General features: G+C 37.1%; 2 protein-coding genes across 5 annotated transcripts in view; one reads left to right on the top strand and one right to left on the bottom strand.

The window, feature by feature from the left end:
• Positions 1–12,787, top strand: part of VPS54 (VPS54 subunit of GARP complex) — a 100,937-nt gene extending 88,150 nt beyond the window's left edge. Inside the window, exons 21-23 of the mRNA XM_003922695.4 lie at positions 4,092–4,199; positions 6,088–6,182; positions 10,236–12,787. Of these exons, the coding sequence (XP_003922744.1) occupies positions 4,092–4,199; positions 6,088–6,182; positions 10,236–10,341 (309 nt within the window). The 3' untranslated portion in view covers positions 10,342–12,787. The remainder of the gene's footprint in view (positions 1–4,091; positions 4,200–6,087; positions 6,183–10,235) is intronic.
• The window catches only part of UGP2 (UDP-glucose pyrophosphorylase 2), a 55,133-nt gene continuing 51,401 nt past the window's right edge, over positions 12,189–15,920 (bottom strand). For all 4 annotated transcript variants that reach the window (XM_074399242.1, XM_003922697.4, XM_010333546.3 and 1 more), the window contains 2 exons: positions 13,885–13,989; positions 12,189–12,632 (listed from right to left, as the gene is read on the bottom strand). In XM_074399242.1, coding sequence (XP_074255343.1) covers positions 12,525–12,632; positions 13,885–13,989 — 213 coding nt within the window. In that variant the 3' untranslated portion in view covers positions 12,189–12,524. The remainder of the gene's footprint in view (positions 12,633–13,884; positions 13,990–15,920) is intronic.

Raw genomic sequence — 15,920 nt, forward strand, 5'->3', positions numbered from 1 at the left:
CATCCAGGCTGGAGTGCAATGGAGCGATCTCAGCTCACGACGACCTCCACTTCCTGGGTTTAAGCAATTCTTGTGTCTCAGCCTGTGGAGTAGGAGGGATCATCAGCATGTGCCAACACACCCAGCTAATTTTTGTATATTTAGTAGAGATGGGGTTTTGCCGTGTTCACCAGGCTGGTCTGAACTCCTGACCTCAGGCGATCACCCACTTCAGCCTCCCAAAGTGCTGGGATTATAGGCCTGAGCTGCTGCACCTGGCCTAATCAGTTATTTTTCTTTTTCCCTCTGATCATTTCAACATCTGGATTATCTCTGAGTCTGTTTCCATTGGTTGCTTTATTTCTTGACAGTGGGATATTTACTTTTTTGTATATTTTGTAATTTTGCTGAACCTTGTATGTAGAAGAATAGTAGAGACTGTGAGGTAGATAGTGTTTAAGCGTGGAAATGGACATGCCTCTTCTCTCAGGCTGTTTTTGTTACCGATTGAACTTCATCAATAACCAAGCTACGTTTCTGTTTGGTTGTTGCTATTGTTATCCTTAGTATACCTGAGGCTTCCAACTCCTTCAGTAGCAGGCTGCTATTACCTTATGTTTAATGTAGGGCCTGAGGTGGTGGTAAAAGTTTTTTTCTCAGTGTTTGTTTCACCATAATGTTTCAGTCATCTCTGTACACCTACATCTGCATTACAGAACCTCAGTGCTGGACTCTTAGGGGTAACAGGGGAAATATTTGTTCTTCTTGTCTGGTCTCCATCTTAGGTAGAGCCTGTGTACCTGGGCCCTAAATGTGGAACCCATACTTCTGCTGGCAATCTCTGCTTTGATGGGTGCAAAATCTTGGACTTTAGGTGCTTTTTTCCCCTTCTTTCAGGAGCAGCCATGTTTTTTTGTTTCGTTTTGAGGAGTTTCACTTTTGTCACCCAGGCCGGAGTGCAGTGGCGTGATCTCAGCCTACTACAACCTCTGCCTCCTGGGTTCAAGCAATTCTCCTGCCTCAGCCTCCTGAGTAGCTAGGATTAGAGATATGCACCATCATGCCCAGCTATTTTTGTATTTTCAGTAGAGATGGTGTTTCACCATGTCGGCCAGGCTGGTTTCAAATTCCTGACCCCAGGTAGTCTGCCTGCCTTGGCCTCCCAAAGTGCTGGTATTACAGGTGTGAGCCACCGTGCCCAGCCCAGGAGCAGGCATATTTTGTTCCTGCCTTTACACAGTGACCCCAGTAGTTAGAGTTTGCTGACCCTTCTCAGTGACAGGCCTTTTGCTTTGTATGAGAATAGGGTTTGGGGGAAATGGATGGCATTTGTTTCTATTCCCTTGTGGCAACTAATCACCTCCTGTGCTACTGAGAGTGGATCTATATGAGCTTCTCCTTTTGATCCTCCTGTTTCTTCTGAGTACCTCCTGGAGGCCATGGAATAAAGTTCTTCTACATGAGTGCAAATTCCCATTGTGGCTGGGGTTTTCAATTATCCTAAATATGTTTTAGCCCATGTTTGGCCTTTAGGAATTTGTTAAAATGGTAGTTATTTTCTTCTTACTTGCTTCTCTTGTGGTTACCTCCTCTTCTTATGCTCTGCCAAAAGTGGACAATTTCTGTGTATCATCTGTCCTCAGAGGGCCTTCTCAGTCTTCAGAATTAGTTCCCTTGGTTCCCCTGATCTCTGTTCTTTGATGGATTCAAGAAAAATTATGATCTTATAGATTATGTCAGTTTTGTATTGTTAAGGTAGTAGCAATGTTCTATTTGCAGCTTTCTAAATTTTAAATAAAAGTAGAACCCAAAAGTTTTTTAATGAATGAATCATATGACTGGAATTGTACTTTAGAAGTATTAATCAGATAGTATATAAAACAGACTTGAGATGATATGGTATGTCCTCTATTTGGAATACTTTCACCTGTTTTTTTCCCTTTGAAGACTGAACAGCTCAGGTGTGTAGCTCGGGAAGCCATTAGACATCATTGTGTAAGGTTCTTCACTTGAGTTCCTATAGCATTCATTGTCCACTTTTTGGAACACCAACCAGCTCTTAGATAGTTATCTCTCCAAAGGGACTGTCATTGATTCATCTTTGTACACTCCAAGTAGTAGTGAATCTGATGCATTCATTCAAGAGTACATACATACTCACAAACACACACGCACACATGTACATATATACACACTTTCAGAAGAGTGTTACACAGTTAGAGGAAGGTAGTTAGATGATGTCAGCAACCAAATTTTATAAATTGAGAGTAAAGAAGTATAATCTGGAATTTAGGTGACTGTAAAGATAATATGGAAAGAATAGTACCTTTAGGAAAAGCAGAGGTGAATGAAGGTTTGGGGGAATATCTTAGGTTTTTAGGGCTGCCGTAATAAATTACCACAAATTGGGTGACTTAAAATAACAGAAGTTTGTTCTTTTCCCAATCTGGAGCCTAGAAGTCTGAAATGAAGGTGTGGGCCAGGCTCTGCTCCCTCTGAAGGCTCCTGGGAAGAATTCTTCCCTGCTTCTTTCCTGCTTCAGGTGGTTGTTGTCAGTCCTTGGCATTCCTTGGCTTGTAGTTGCCGTGTGCTGGTATCTCGTGCTTGTCTTCACATGGTTGCCTTGACTCTGTGTGTTGTCTGTGTCTGAATTTTTTTCTTGTATAAAGACACCAGTCAGTGGATTTAGGTCCCACTCTAATCTGTTATGACCTCATGAGGTACCAGGTGGACATGAATTTTGAGGGGACACTATTCAACCCCGTACAGGGGGTAGTTAAGAGGATGTTACCATAAATAATACTTTATACATATTAGGAGGCTAAAATAAAAAAAAAATAGCAAGTTTGATGAGGATGTGGAGAATAAAGTAAAACCTGCATACATTTCTAGTGATATTATAAAATGGTGCAGCCACTTTGGAAAACAGTTTGGCATTTCCTCAGAAGATTAAACATGGAGTTACCATATGATCCAGTAACTCTACTCCTAGGTATACACCCAAGTGTATTGAAAACATTTATCCCCACAAAAACCTGTACATGAATGTTCCTAATAGCATTATTCATAATAATCAAAAAGTGGAATCAACCCAGATGTCCATCAGTTGATGAAAGGATAAACAAAATGTGGTATGTCCATAAACTGAATGTGATTTAGCCATAAAAAGAATTGAAGTGCTTAAGCTGGGTGTGGTAGTACGTGCCTGTAGTTCTAGCTACTCAGAAGGCTAAAGTGGAAGGATTGCTTGAGCCCAGGAGTTCCAGGTTACGATGGGCTATGATCATACCACTGCACATTAGCCTGGGTAACAGAGTGAGATACTATCTCTAAAAATAACTAACAAACAACTAAATAAAAATAAAAAAGAAATGAAATACCGATTCACTCATAAACAAAAGCATTATGTTTAGGAAAGCAGCCAGTTACAAGCCACATAGTGGATGATTCCACATTCTTTTTTTTTTTGAGACAGTTTCACTCTTGTCACCCAGGCTGGAGTGCAGTGGCACAATATCTCAGCTCACTGCACCCTCCGCCTCCCAGGTTCAAGTGATTCTCCTGTGTTAGTCTCCTGAGTAGCTGGGATTACAGGCACCTGCTATCACACCCTGGCTAATTTTTAAATTCATGTTTAAAACATAATCTGTTTATTTGGAGGGGCTACATTGTATATTGAGCCAGATTACTAGCTAACATTTTTTTTTAGTATTTTGTATCAAGCTCTGTTTTGTGTTTTTATGAGTCCTCTTTTTTTAATCCTCACAGCAGCCCTTTCAGATAGAGAAATTAAGTAACTTGCCCAACACCATAAAGCTTAGAATTGGAGGAGTTGGGATCTGAACCCAGCAGTCTGTTTTAGGATTGAAAGCAGCCTGTGTTCTTAGCCACTAAGCTAGTTTAGCTTCTTCCAAATGGATTAAGGTTTTGAGTGAAATGTTCTTCAGATTTGTATGAGTAGGGCAGATCACATTTGAAAAGTGGAAGCTACAGTACTATACCAGAATTGGATATGTGGAGGGACAGTAAATATATGTATGTCTCTGGGAATGGTGGAGACAATATGCAATTCAGAGGACATGAACACAATTCTCATTATTTTTTCCTACCAGTATGAGGTGAAGGCTCCCGTTCCTTCTGCCTGTTTCAGGAATATTTGTAAGCAAATGACAAAAATGCATGAAGCTATATTTGATCTCCTTCCAGAAGAACAAACACAGGTGGGTATAAGTAATTCCTAAAACTACTCATATATATATAACATACCATATCTGTGCAGAATTGGGGTGTTTTTACATACTTTTGCCATAGTTAAGCTGTTCATGTTCCAATATGATTATAATTTTTTACGTTGTTATATTAACAACGTAATATAAAACATGGATAAAAATTTCTAATTTCAGAGTGCTCCTTGCAGTGACAGACCAGAGCTATAGCTTTACTATAAATGATAATCCTAAAAAGTAGGTTTTCTATTTGTCCGTTATCAGTAGTCCCAGATTCTACTTACATCATTTATTACACTGTTCTTTGAAAATTAGAGTTGGCCTTTATCAATGAGTAGCAAAATATGTTACTGTGATTGTACTTCAAATTGGATATGGAAAGAATTAATGATAGAGTTGATAAGATTAACATGTGTAATTAATCAATCTGCTTTATTGTTAGATCAGCATTAGTGATATGTAGTAAAGACAAACCAGGATAAAGAGCAAAATGCAGGGTGGAGGAGTCTTTGGCACCTCTCAGCTATGAAGTATCCACCCTTCTGTCTCTACTATATTCCCCTACAACAGTATTATCACAGACTTCTCTTCATTCTTCAGTAACAATCCTACCCGCTACACCCCTGTTTCCCTCTCCTGGACCTTTGAAGTTTCCAGTATTCCCTTTTTTTTAACCAGTCTTTTTTTTTTTTTTTTTAAATCAGTCTTGGCTTATTTCCTCCATAATAGGTATGCCTAATTTGTAGAGTCAGTGGTATAAGTCTAATTGCTTTATGACTAATGAATTTAACTTTCACTGAGATTTTTCAGACAAGTTTATTTCAGTTTGTCTCTCTTACTTGGTTGAGTGTGTGGAAATGGTATTTGGGAGCAGAGGGTGGCTTTCTTAGTATCTCTTGCCTACTCTTGTTCCCACTGGTCTCCTTTCCTATGCCTCCTCAGACTTCCATCCTATACTAGCTATTACCATTTTCTTCATGCTTCTCTAGGTTTTTATAAATCATACCAAACTCATGAATAAATGTCATGTAACTCCTTTGGGACTCACTGAGGACTGAAAGGGAGCCATAAAATGTGGTGTACACACTAGGGTTGTCTCCTTTTTCCAATTTCTTCTTAGCTAAGCCATCTTGTCCATGTCACATGTAAAATCCTCCACCTCTGACATTCTGACCTTCTGGATTTACCATCTGAGTTCTAATTCTAGAGCAAGACTTAGCCAGGTCAGAGAGCTGAGCATACAGGTACTTAATGTGTTTTTGTATGCAGTGTAATTTAAAGGGCACCCTTGTCAAAGCTGGGCAAATGTTATTTTATGTCACTGTTGCCACTTGAATACTAGTAATTCCACAAAACATCCATAGAGTATTATGTATATTTTTCCCACAGAAAATGTTATTTCACAAAATCATTTCATAAATTCATTGTATATAATTTTAGGTTAGGTATTTCCCAAAGAAATATTGAGTCATTGCATGAAAACTCTGCATGCAAAAACAATAAAATACTTTGATTTTAATAGATTATAAGTATGAAGTTATCTTTGCCTCTATCATTGTGACATTTTCCCCCTATTAAGTTCCTACTTAACATATTAAAAAATTCCCCCTTGCTTTTTATTATTTTTACCTGTCACAGTTGATCCCACTTACGGGAACTTTTCCAAAAAGGAGTACTGCTAAGAAGGGTCAAGTTTTATCCAACTAAGGAGAAAAAAATGTAGTGAAATAGCAATAGAATACTTTCAGAGGAGCATTTTAAAAGTATATGCCAAAGCAAAGATTTTGGTTTTTAAAAATACTTCCTCTAAATAATATTGATAACTCAGATACTTACATCTTCTATATCAGTAAAACTTAAACTTAGCTGTATTCTTTTTCAGATGTTGTTTTTAAGAATTAATGCAAGTTATAAACTCCACTTGAAAAAGCAATTATCTCACTTAAATGTGATAAATGATGGAGGACCTCAAAATGGGTATGTTTTTTTTTCTTTTAACATTTTTACCATATACTCCCATATCAAATTGTTTTCATGATCAGTTTTGATTCTTTATGCCATCCTTTTCTGCTATAATCATACTGGAGACCAAAGTTGTAAAATAAGCAAGCTTTTGTGGGTTTTTTTTTCCCCTGTAGAAATGATATCTGTTTCTATCTACCTATCTAAAAGTAGTTTATATATGGACAATTACTTACCCAACCTTATATATGGGTTTTGAGGCAGTGTGAGTTAGTAGCACTTCCTTCGATACCCAGTACCCTATTTAAACAGGATTCAAAGTTCCTGTGTGTGACCATGTGTGACCATGTGAATGTCACATAACCTCTGTGCCAGATTTATAAAATAACAAGGATGAAGTCTGTCTTAATTTCTTCACAGGTTTATGGAAAAGTAAGTATATATATATATATATATATATATATATATATATATATATATATTTATTATAAGCTATTGATTAAATTGTATATATTACTGTTAAAATAGCATAGTACTTAAAAGAGAAAATGTAGGATTTAGAATCTGAAAACTTGGGTTAAGTTCTAGTTCTATCATTTACTAGCTGTATAACTTTGGCCAAATAACTTACTTTCCCTCAGCTTAGGTTTTTTAGATTTGAAAATAGAGATGATGATAAAAGTTTCCTTAACAGGATTTTTGTGAAGACTAATATAGATAAAGACACAGGGAAGAGATTTTACAAAATTTTAAGCACCGATCATTTAATTACATCTTAATATCAGTTCTTTAGTGTGTTAGAGTTTTTAGGAATAAAATTTTATTCCCTGTTAAAGGAATTTCAGGCTTAAATTTCAAACTTATAAGAACAAATGGAAAATGAAAAAATGTATGCTGGGATCAGAAGTTGGCCCTGCCATTTAAAAAGTACAGTGAATTGATGTTGCAAAAGGCTATGTGAAAGCTTCATTCTGCTAAATCTGTTAGCCAGGCTGAATTTAAGAGTTTTATGCAAGAATGATACTGCCTCTTATTACCTGATTCTTCTTTTTCTTTTTAAAGAATTATTTGATTTCAAAAATTTCAAAGCCATGGAACAGTTAAAGGACAATGATGAACACTGAATACCTCTTACCCAGATTTATCAACTATTAAAATTTTGCCACATTCTTCCTGCCACTCTCGCTCCTTCTCCCTCCTACTACATACCTCCCTTTTGCCAAACATCCAAAAAAGTAGGCTGCAGTCATCATAAATTTAACCCCTAAATACTTTGACATGTGTCTCTAGAAACAAGGACATTTTTACGCAATCATAATATCTGAACCTCACCTAAGAAAATCAACATTAATTTAATAGCATTATACGTACAGAGTCAGATATTTTCAGCAAGAACATCATGTGGGTGACACTGTGTATATCTCTCACTTGATGTCAGATGATACAAATGGTACATACATAAGGGACTTGCTGTTGAATGTTCTGCTCCTGAAGAGATGATAGCATATTAGAAACTTAGTGACTCTTGATAAAGATGTATACTGTACTGTAAAGAGGCTGTTCAATAAAAGCTAATAATATTTTTAAGGCCTACCCGCCTCATACCCTTTTACTTTTATTCCCATAGCTAAATCTGGGTTGGTTGGTTGGCTTTTTGCAGACCAGTAGTTGTGAAGCATCCAAGCTAACTTGTTAGCTATTGTTTTCTTTCTTAATATAGATATTTGGGGGTCAGTCTGAATTTAGACACCCTCTCTGTCATATACTAACAGAAACTCATCCTTTGTAAGTCAATTCATGTGTTTGTTAAGATGCCTGAAGATTAACCTCTGCTCTTTAGCCAAGGACATAAACTGCTGCTAAAAGGAATTTTTGTTTCTGAAATTGCTCTAAAATGTAGCTTTTCTTTTCACTTTTTTTGAGGTGAAATTCACGTAACATAAAATTAAGCATTTTAAAGTGAACAATGCAGTGGCATTTAGTGTCTTCACAATGATGCGTAACCACCACCTCTATCTAGTTCCAAACATTTTCACCACAAATGTTTTTACTACTGCCTCTTATTTCTCCCTCTCCTAGGCCTGTACATTTTTTTTTTTTTTTTTTTTTGAGATATAGTATGTCTCTGTCGCCCAGTCTGGAGTGCAACGGTGTGATCTTGGCTCACTGCAGCCTCCACCTCCCAGCTTCAAGGGATTCTTTTGCCTCAGCCTCTGAGTAGCTGGGATTACAGGCACATGCCACTATGCCTGGCTAAGTTTTACATTTTTAGTAGAGACAGGGTTTCACCATGTTGGCCAGGCTGGTCTCAAACTGCTGACCTCAGGTTATTTGCCCACCTCGGCCTCCTAAAGTGCTGGGATTACAGGTGTGAGCCACTGTGCCCAGCCCAGCCCTGCCCTATACTTTTTAATGTGATTTTTTCCCCCTCTATTTTAAGATATTTTTAAAATAGAGACATACAGAAAATAAGCTATTTATATTTCTACTACCTAGAATTGATCAACATTCGTCATTTTCACTTGAAAAAAATGTTTATTTTGAAAATGGTATTCAAAAAACTACATTCCAAATGAAGCTGAAGTACACCTTTGCACCCCATCTGCCGTCCCATTCCCTTTCTTCTCCCAGTCTTTAGGCAACATTTCCAGTGAATTTAGTGTATATTCTTTTAGTCTATTTATTATACCTAGGTTTATGAAAAATATGTAGTACCGTTTTGTAAATTTACTTATATGGTATATTGCATATATGCAGCTTGCTTTCTTGCTTTGTACTAGGCATTTTTACTGATTTATCTTTGTTGATATATGGAAGTAGTCTATTTTTGACTGCTGTGTACTATTCCATCACATCAAACCACTTTTTTTTTTTTTTTTTTTTTTTTTTGAGACAGGGTCTCATGGTCACCCAGGCTGGAGGGCAGTGGTGTGATCATGGCTCACTGCAGCCTCAACCTCAGTAGCTCAAGCAGTCCTCCCATGACAGACTCCCCAGTAGCTGGGACTACCAGCATGTGCCACCACACCCAGCTAGTTTTTAAATTTTTTTTGTAGACATAAGGTCTTGCTCTGTTGCCCAAGCTGGTCTCAAATTCCTGCGCTTAGGTGATCCTCCTGCCTCAGCCTCCCTAAGTGCTGGTATTACAGGCATGAGCCACTGCTCCTTGCCATGAATCAACATGTAAATTAAACATTTCCCCTAGTGATAAATTGCTAAGTCATTACTTTTTTCCATTACAACCATGCCATACTGAAGATCCTCATACATGTCTAATGGTGTGACCATGCCTTCAGGGCATAAACCTATAAGTGAATTGGAGTTAATACACATTTTCATATTGCTAGGTATTGACAGTGGCTGTACCAAGTTAATGCTCCCACATTAGTGGAGTAGTTTGTGAGAATTTCTGGTCCCACATCTTGCCAACATTTCCTGCTAGATTTCTTAGTTGTTGCCAGTCTGATGGGGAATAATAGTACCTTGTTTTGATTTGCATTTTCCTGAGGTTTACCATTTTTTCATAGTTTATTGGTTATTCAGGTGTTTTTATCTGTGACTTCTTATTCATGTTCTTTCCTGTTTGTTTGGTTTTTAAAGAAACATCTAGTAGCCCTTATATACATGAATACTAGCCTGTATTTAATGCCTTAGATGGCACTTAACAAACCTGGCCTGCGTTTCCCTTGAGTTTACTATTTTAGTCAACACACCTATACTCTAGCACTAATCAGTCAAAACTATTTTAGTTTAACTTGTTTTCTCTGTATTTTAATTCATGCTGTTTTAAGATAAATCTGATTTTCTTGGGCTGAAATTACCATGAAACTGACTCCAACATGCATTGGTTTATTCATTTTCTAAATATTTATTATTGAAATACAGCATTAAATGACCTTATTGATAGCAAGAATCCTGCTAAGAGAAATATGTTGACATTTGGACACTAGGAAATCTGAATTTTAGATGATACTCTAGCAGCTGGAACTCTGACTCAGTGGGCACTGTACTTTAATTATCTGAATAGAAAGTTTGAGATTTAAAAATAATTTTCTCTCCATTATTTAGGTTGGTCACAGCAGATGTAGCTTTTTACACTGGAAATCTTCAAGCCTTAAAAGGCCTTAAAGATTTGGACCTAAATATGGCCGAAATTTGGGAACAGAAGAGGTGATACCATACTGGAAAACTGGGTAGTTCATCTGACCATGGGATGTGTTTGTTATGAAGAAAATCTGGATGCCTGTGATTTGAGAATTGAACCTGAAACCCAAATTGAACTGGGGTGGGGGAAGGGAAAAAGCAAAGTATCAATGTTGGGAAAGTGGATTCAGTGGGATCTACAAGGAATGTCATTCTTGTGCATCCTACAGTGAGGAGTAACTGATCAGGTGTCTATGACATTGTTCATTCTCTCTGGAAACAGACTCAGGTTTCTTTGGACCAAATCCAAAAGAACACATAGCTGTAACACAGCTGTAGTTGACTAGAATGCTCTGTATACTTTATATTAAAAAATGCTCTGCATTTCTTCCAGTGCAATGAAATTCATATGGTGTCCCACCTTATTTAATGATGGTACAATTTAAAATCTTAGTCAACCTCTGTAGAAAGTTTTCTCTATGAAAGTAAAGCTGTTTGAAAAATTATTTTTTTACAGATCTTTCTATAAAAAATAAACATCTTTTGATTGCTTGGATTTAGGAACTCAATTTTTGTTTTAGTGACCAATGTCAAGTTTCAGGCTTTCTGTGTTGCATATGAATATTTCTACTATCACCGTATGTCAACTAGGTAAAGCCTTCCAGAGCTGTCTAAATACCTGAAAGACTGATTACAAGTAATACTTAAAAGAGTAAGATACTAGCATCTATTTATGCAACTAATTTAAATTAAATACTTTTCAGAAATGGTATATAAAATACTACAGTTTAATATCTGTATTTTTATAAAAGTATCTATGAACAGTTGGGGTGTTTTTTTTTCATTTCTAGCAGAGATAAGAATATGTATTCATATAATCTGCCTACTTTTGAGTTCTCATTTTAACATTTAGATAACATATGAAGTATGGCCCCCCTTGAATCCTTGTTTTTAGATTACTTTGGATGTGTATACAGACGAAGACCAGGGAGAAACAGAACTTTTAAAATATAGCCTGCTGTGTTGGGGCCAGAAATAAAGTGACAAGACTTTTATAATACCTACTTTCAAAATTAGAATCAGCAGCACTCTACAAATGAAAGTGCCTGTGTCTCACCTCACACCGAGAATCTTGCCTAACTCTGTCAGAGTGCCTAATATCCAGTGGTGATTATGTACAATGAAACAGTCTTATTTTGTGCTCTTCAGTTTCTTAAAAGGAAAGCTTGTTTTCTTTCCTTTATCATTACAGAGGTATGTCTTTGGTTCTTAAACTGTCTAAAATAAAGCTGTAAAAAATTCCCAGACTTTAAAAGGTAACTTTTTAAAAAAATGATATATAGTGAACTTTTAAGTTAAAAAAGCAGCCTACTCAAGTATGGATGAATTTAAAGAAAAGGCATAAATTGAATTACCAGCAGACCTGATTGGAAAGATTAATGATCATTTTTCAGTGATAATAAGCTTCAAGAAATGAAGGTTCAGGGAAAGGGAACTTTTTATGAAGCTATACCCCCTACCTCACTCTAGAGGAGTACAAGGATGTGAAAATGCCTTCCCTTTGCCCAACCCCATCAGCTGGGAAAATAAATGCCACTTTGTTCAATAAATTGCGAGTCTGTGGAAAGCATGGCAGGCATCCCAGCTTTAGAACTAGATGAAAGGTACTAAATAACTTCAGTTTAATTACTATGGAAAGAATGGTATGATTAAGATTCTTAGAAATGCCAAAAATGACTCTCTAGGTAACTAGCCAGTGAGTACTTAAATATTCCAAGAGCAAATCTTCCAACTTATATAGCAGTTGTCTAGCAAGAATAAACCATTTTATTTCACCATTTCATAGTTAGCATTATAAAGTACAAGTGTACACAAGTATTGCTTCACTGCTTTATTTTTGAAATCACAAACATCAAAGTGACCATCATTGAGGCTTCTGTTAAAAGATCTTCAAGAGTTGCCCCAGTTTTAAGATTAAACAATATTGCACTTTAAGATGAACTAAAACTTTTGGGATCCTCTTCAAAGAAGGAAAGTATTGCTCCATCTGTGCTTTTCTTAGACTAAAAAGCATACTGCAGAAAACTCTACTTTAAAAATCAACACTGCCAGGGTACAGTAACATAGCAAAGTACCTGCCTATTTTAGAATCCTAGAGAACATTTCATTGTAAGAAACTAGCCCATTATTAAAGTGTCCACAGTATTTTTCATTTCAGTGGTCCAAGATGCGAAGGTTTCCAGATACAATCTTGTTCTCTAATACTGCTCCAGGTGGGATGTCAATTCTGTCACCATGATTTGCAATAATGATAACAGTTCCCTAAGTGACAGGGAAAACAAAACACAAGAGTGTACTTGCAACTGCAACTGAAATGCAATTTGATAATCTTACAATGATCAAGTTTATGTAGAACTCTTTGTACAGTGGAGTAACTGTATTTATAAACAATATTAAACATGAAAAACAACAGTTAAGGAACATTGTAATGTGTTCTTCTGTAACAATCCCGGTAGTAGTTCTAGGTTCTCTGCCTCCTTGTCAGAGGTGGTACGCAGAGTAGGAGGTGGACCCGGTACCATAGCATGAGCAGCCCCCTTTTGAAGGCCTACTTGCAAGGTCACCAGCATTAGCCAACCTTCATAAAGAAAGTAAAAGGTGGCCGGGCGCGGTGGCTCAAGCCTGTAATCCCAGCACTTTGGGAGGCCGAGGAGGGTGGATCACGAGGTCGAGAGATCGAGACCATCCTGGTCAACATGGTGAAACCCCGTCTCTACTAAAAATACAAAAAATTAGCTGGGCATGGTGGCACGTGCCTGTAATGCCAGCTACTCAGGAGGCTGAGGCAGGAGAATTGCTTGAACCCAGGAGGCGGAGGTTGCAGTGAGCCGAGATCGTGCCATTGCACTCCAGCCTGAGTAACAAGAGCAAAACTCCGTCTCAAAAAAAAAAAAAGAAATTAAAAGGTGCTTGGTTTATATTTACACATAGGGCTTTTGCTGTTGTTTTGTTGTTTTTATAACAGTTTACTGATAAGATTTTTCATGTCTTAAGTCTTTAGGCAGTCTGTCTCAACAATAAAATTTAATATATGTATTTGTTTCTTCAGGATCTTCTTAAAATTTAAGTAAGCAGCTTTAATGGGAAGAGTACATGAAATCTAGGAGATTTTTTTTAATTATATGATTTGGAAAAAGCTATGGTATCTTTAGTTGTGAGTTTTAATACTTATATACCCCCATTTGTCTCCTATTTCTTACATGAGGCTGGAATGATACTCAGTACCCAAGTACTACAGTAATGTAAATGAATATTCTTACAGTGATAACATTCCTTTAATATAGTATATTCAGTACAAATGAGGTTTTTTCTACTTTTATTCAAATAATCATCTTTAAGAAGCTAATGCTAATAGTGATCCTATTTTAGAGATTCTCATTTCAGTTAAATAGTACCAGCTTAATTACTACTGTAGATTAACCAAGTATTCCTTAAAGTAAATGTGAAAATGACTAGAAAATTAGACTTATTTTGTAAAGCTGTAAGAAATACAATTTTCATTGTAACAACATACCTTTAATGAAACATTCTTTCCAAATGTCACATCTCCTGAAACTGTGAGGTGATCCAATTCAAGCATATCTGGTATACTTTCAAATCTTCTTAGATAATCTTGAACCTTACAGAAAAGTAGAAACATAAACATTAACAAGAAAGTTTAACTGAAGTGTAAAAACATTTTATGGCCACGCTATGGGAAGCTTCCTATTTATTAGGAAACTTCCATGCTTCCTCTATGGGAAGCACCTATTTATTAAGCACTCATATGCGAGACGCTGTGCGGGAGAGATAGGAGCTACGAACATAGTTTCTATACCAAGCAATGTACAATATAGTTGAGCAGATCAGGCTTAAAAAAACAAAAAAGATAACCAACATGCCAAGAGCCAGATGAGTAGTTTACACAATTTGAATTTAACTGAAAAAAGAAATCATGCATTTCAAGCAGGCTAGACTGGGACTAGGCTTTAGGGGATAGGTGGGATTCTGAAAAATTTTAGGAAGAGCAACAGTACAAACTATTATAAATTATCACTATCTTTGTCTTTTTATTTCCTTAGATTTGCAAGCATTACAGATTGTCCTCTGTGACCCCATTACCTATTTTGCTGGGAAAGTAGGAGCAATCACAAAACTTCCACTGGTTTCCATCCACCACCACCACCTTGCCCCCATTGCCCATTCCCCTGCCTTCCTAGTACTGGAATTGTGCATCAGATCCCTTCTTAAGGCCCATCAACTGTTGTTTCAGCAATTCTCCCTCTTCAGTGCTTTTTCCCTCCTGACTACATTAATTTCCATTAATGTATAAACATCCTCCCATTAAAAAAAAATAAACAAAAAAACAAAAAACCTCAAATCCTATATTGCTTTTCACCTATAGCGCCATTTATCTGTTTTTCTTTAAGGCAAAACTCTTGAGTGAGATTTCTGCATTCGTATCTCCAATTCCTCCTTTTTCATTCTCTTAAGTCCATGGCTGTGAGGCTCCCTAACCTCCATACTGATAAATCTAATAGTAAATTCTCATCTTACTTGAATCATCATCAGCAGCATTTGACAAATAATTCCCACTTTCTTATTTTCTTCATTTGACTTTGAGGATACATGCATTCATAGTTTTCTACCTAATTCCTCATCTGCATTCTACACATCCACAGCAGGTGGCACCAAACCACACCCAGGACTAAAATAGAGTTGGATGGCAGAGCAGGACCTCCCAGTCCAACAACAAAGGCTCAGTGTCACATTTCAGCAATCATGTGATTAAATTTTTTGGATTTCACTTAGGCTAGGGTGGAGTTTTACAGCAGGGCCACCGATAGTGCTGTTTTGTTCAATGTTATTTTGTTATAATATTAATGAGGGGGGAAAAAAGATTCCCAGCCAGGGCTACTGTCTGTGTGGAGTTTGCATGTTCTCCCCACATCTGTGTGGGTTTTCTCCAGCTATTCTGGTTTCTTCCACATCCCAAAGATGTGCATGTTAGGTGAACTGGCATGTCTGCATGGTCCCAGTATGAGTGTGGATGTGTGTGAGTGTGCCCTGAGATGGGATAGTGGCCTGTCCAGGGTTGCCTCCAGCCTTGTGCTCCGGGCTGCCAGGATAAGCTCTGGTCAGCCCATGACCTGAACTGGAATAAGGGAGTCAAGAATTATCTTGTTCTTATTTATGTATGCACAGCTCACATTTATTTCAGTGTTTAATATTAGAAGTGTTTTTTTATTTTAAAATTTGGCGATATTTTTGTGACGAGAAATAAACTGTAGGAACTGAACTCCTGTTCATATCAATTAGCCTATGGTAAAATGTGTTATACATTGTTTTGCTTAATGTGGCCATTTCCAAGAACATACTGATGACAGTGAGGACTTACTGTACTTGCTATTCCACCTGCCTAGAACACTTTTTGCAGTAGATACTCATTTGTCGGACCCAATCGACTTCTCAGTGAGGCTGCCTGTAACCACTCAATGTGAAATCACACAATCTCCTCCCCACCTGAGGCATTCCCTATTCTCCAGCCATGCTTTATGTTTCTCCATAGCA

Source organism: Saimiri boliviensis, chromosome 1, assembly GCF_048565385.1.
Source record: "Saimiri boliviensis isolate mSaiBol1 chromosome 1, mSaiBol1.pri, whole genome shotgun sequence".
In the NCBI taxonomy this organism is placed as follows: Eukaryota; Metazoa; Chordata; class Mammalia; order Primates; family Cebidae; genus Saimiri; species Saimiri boliviensis.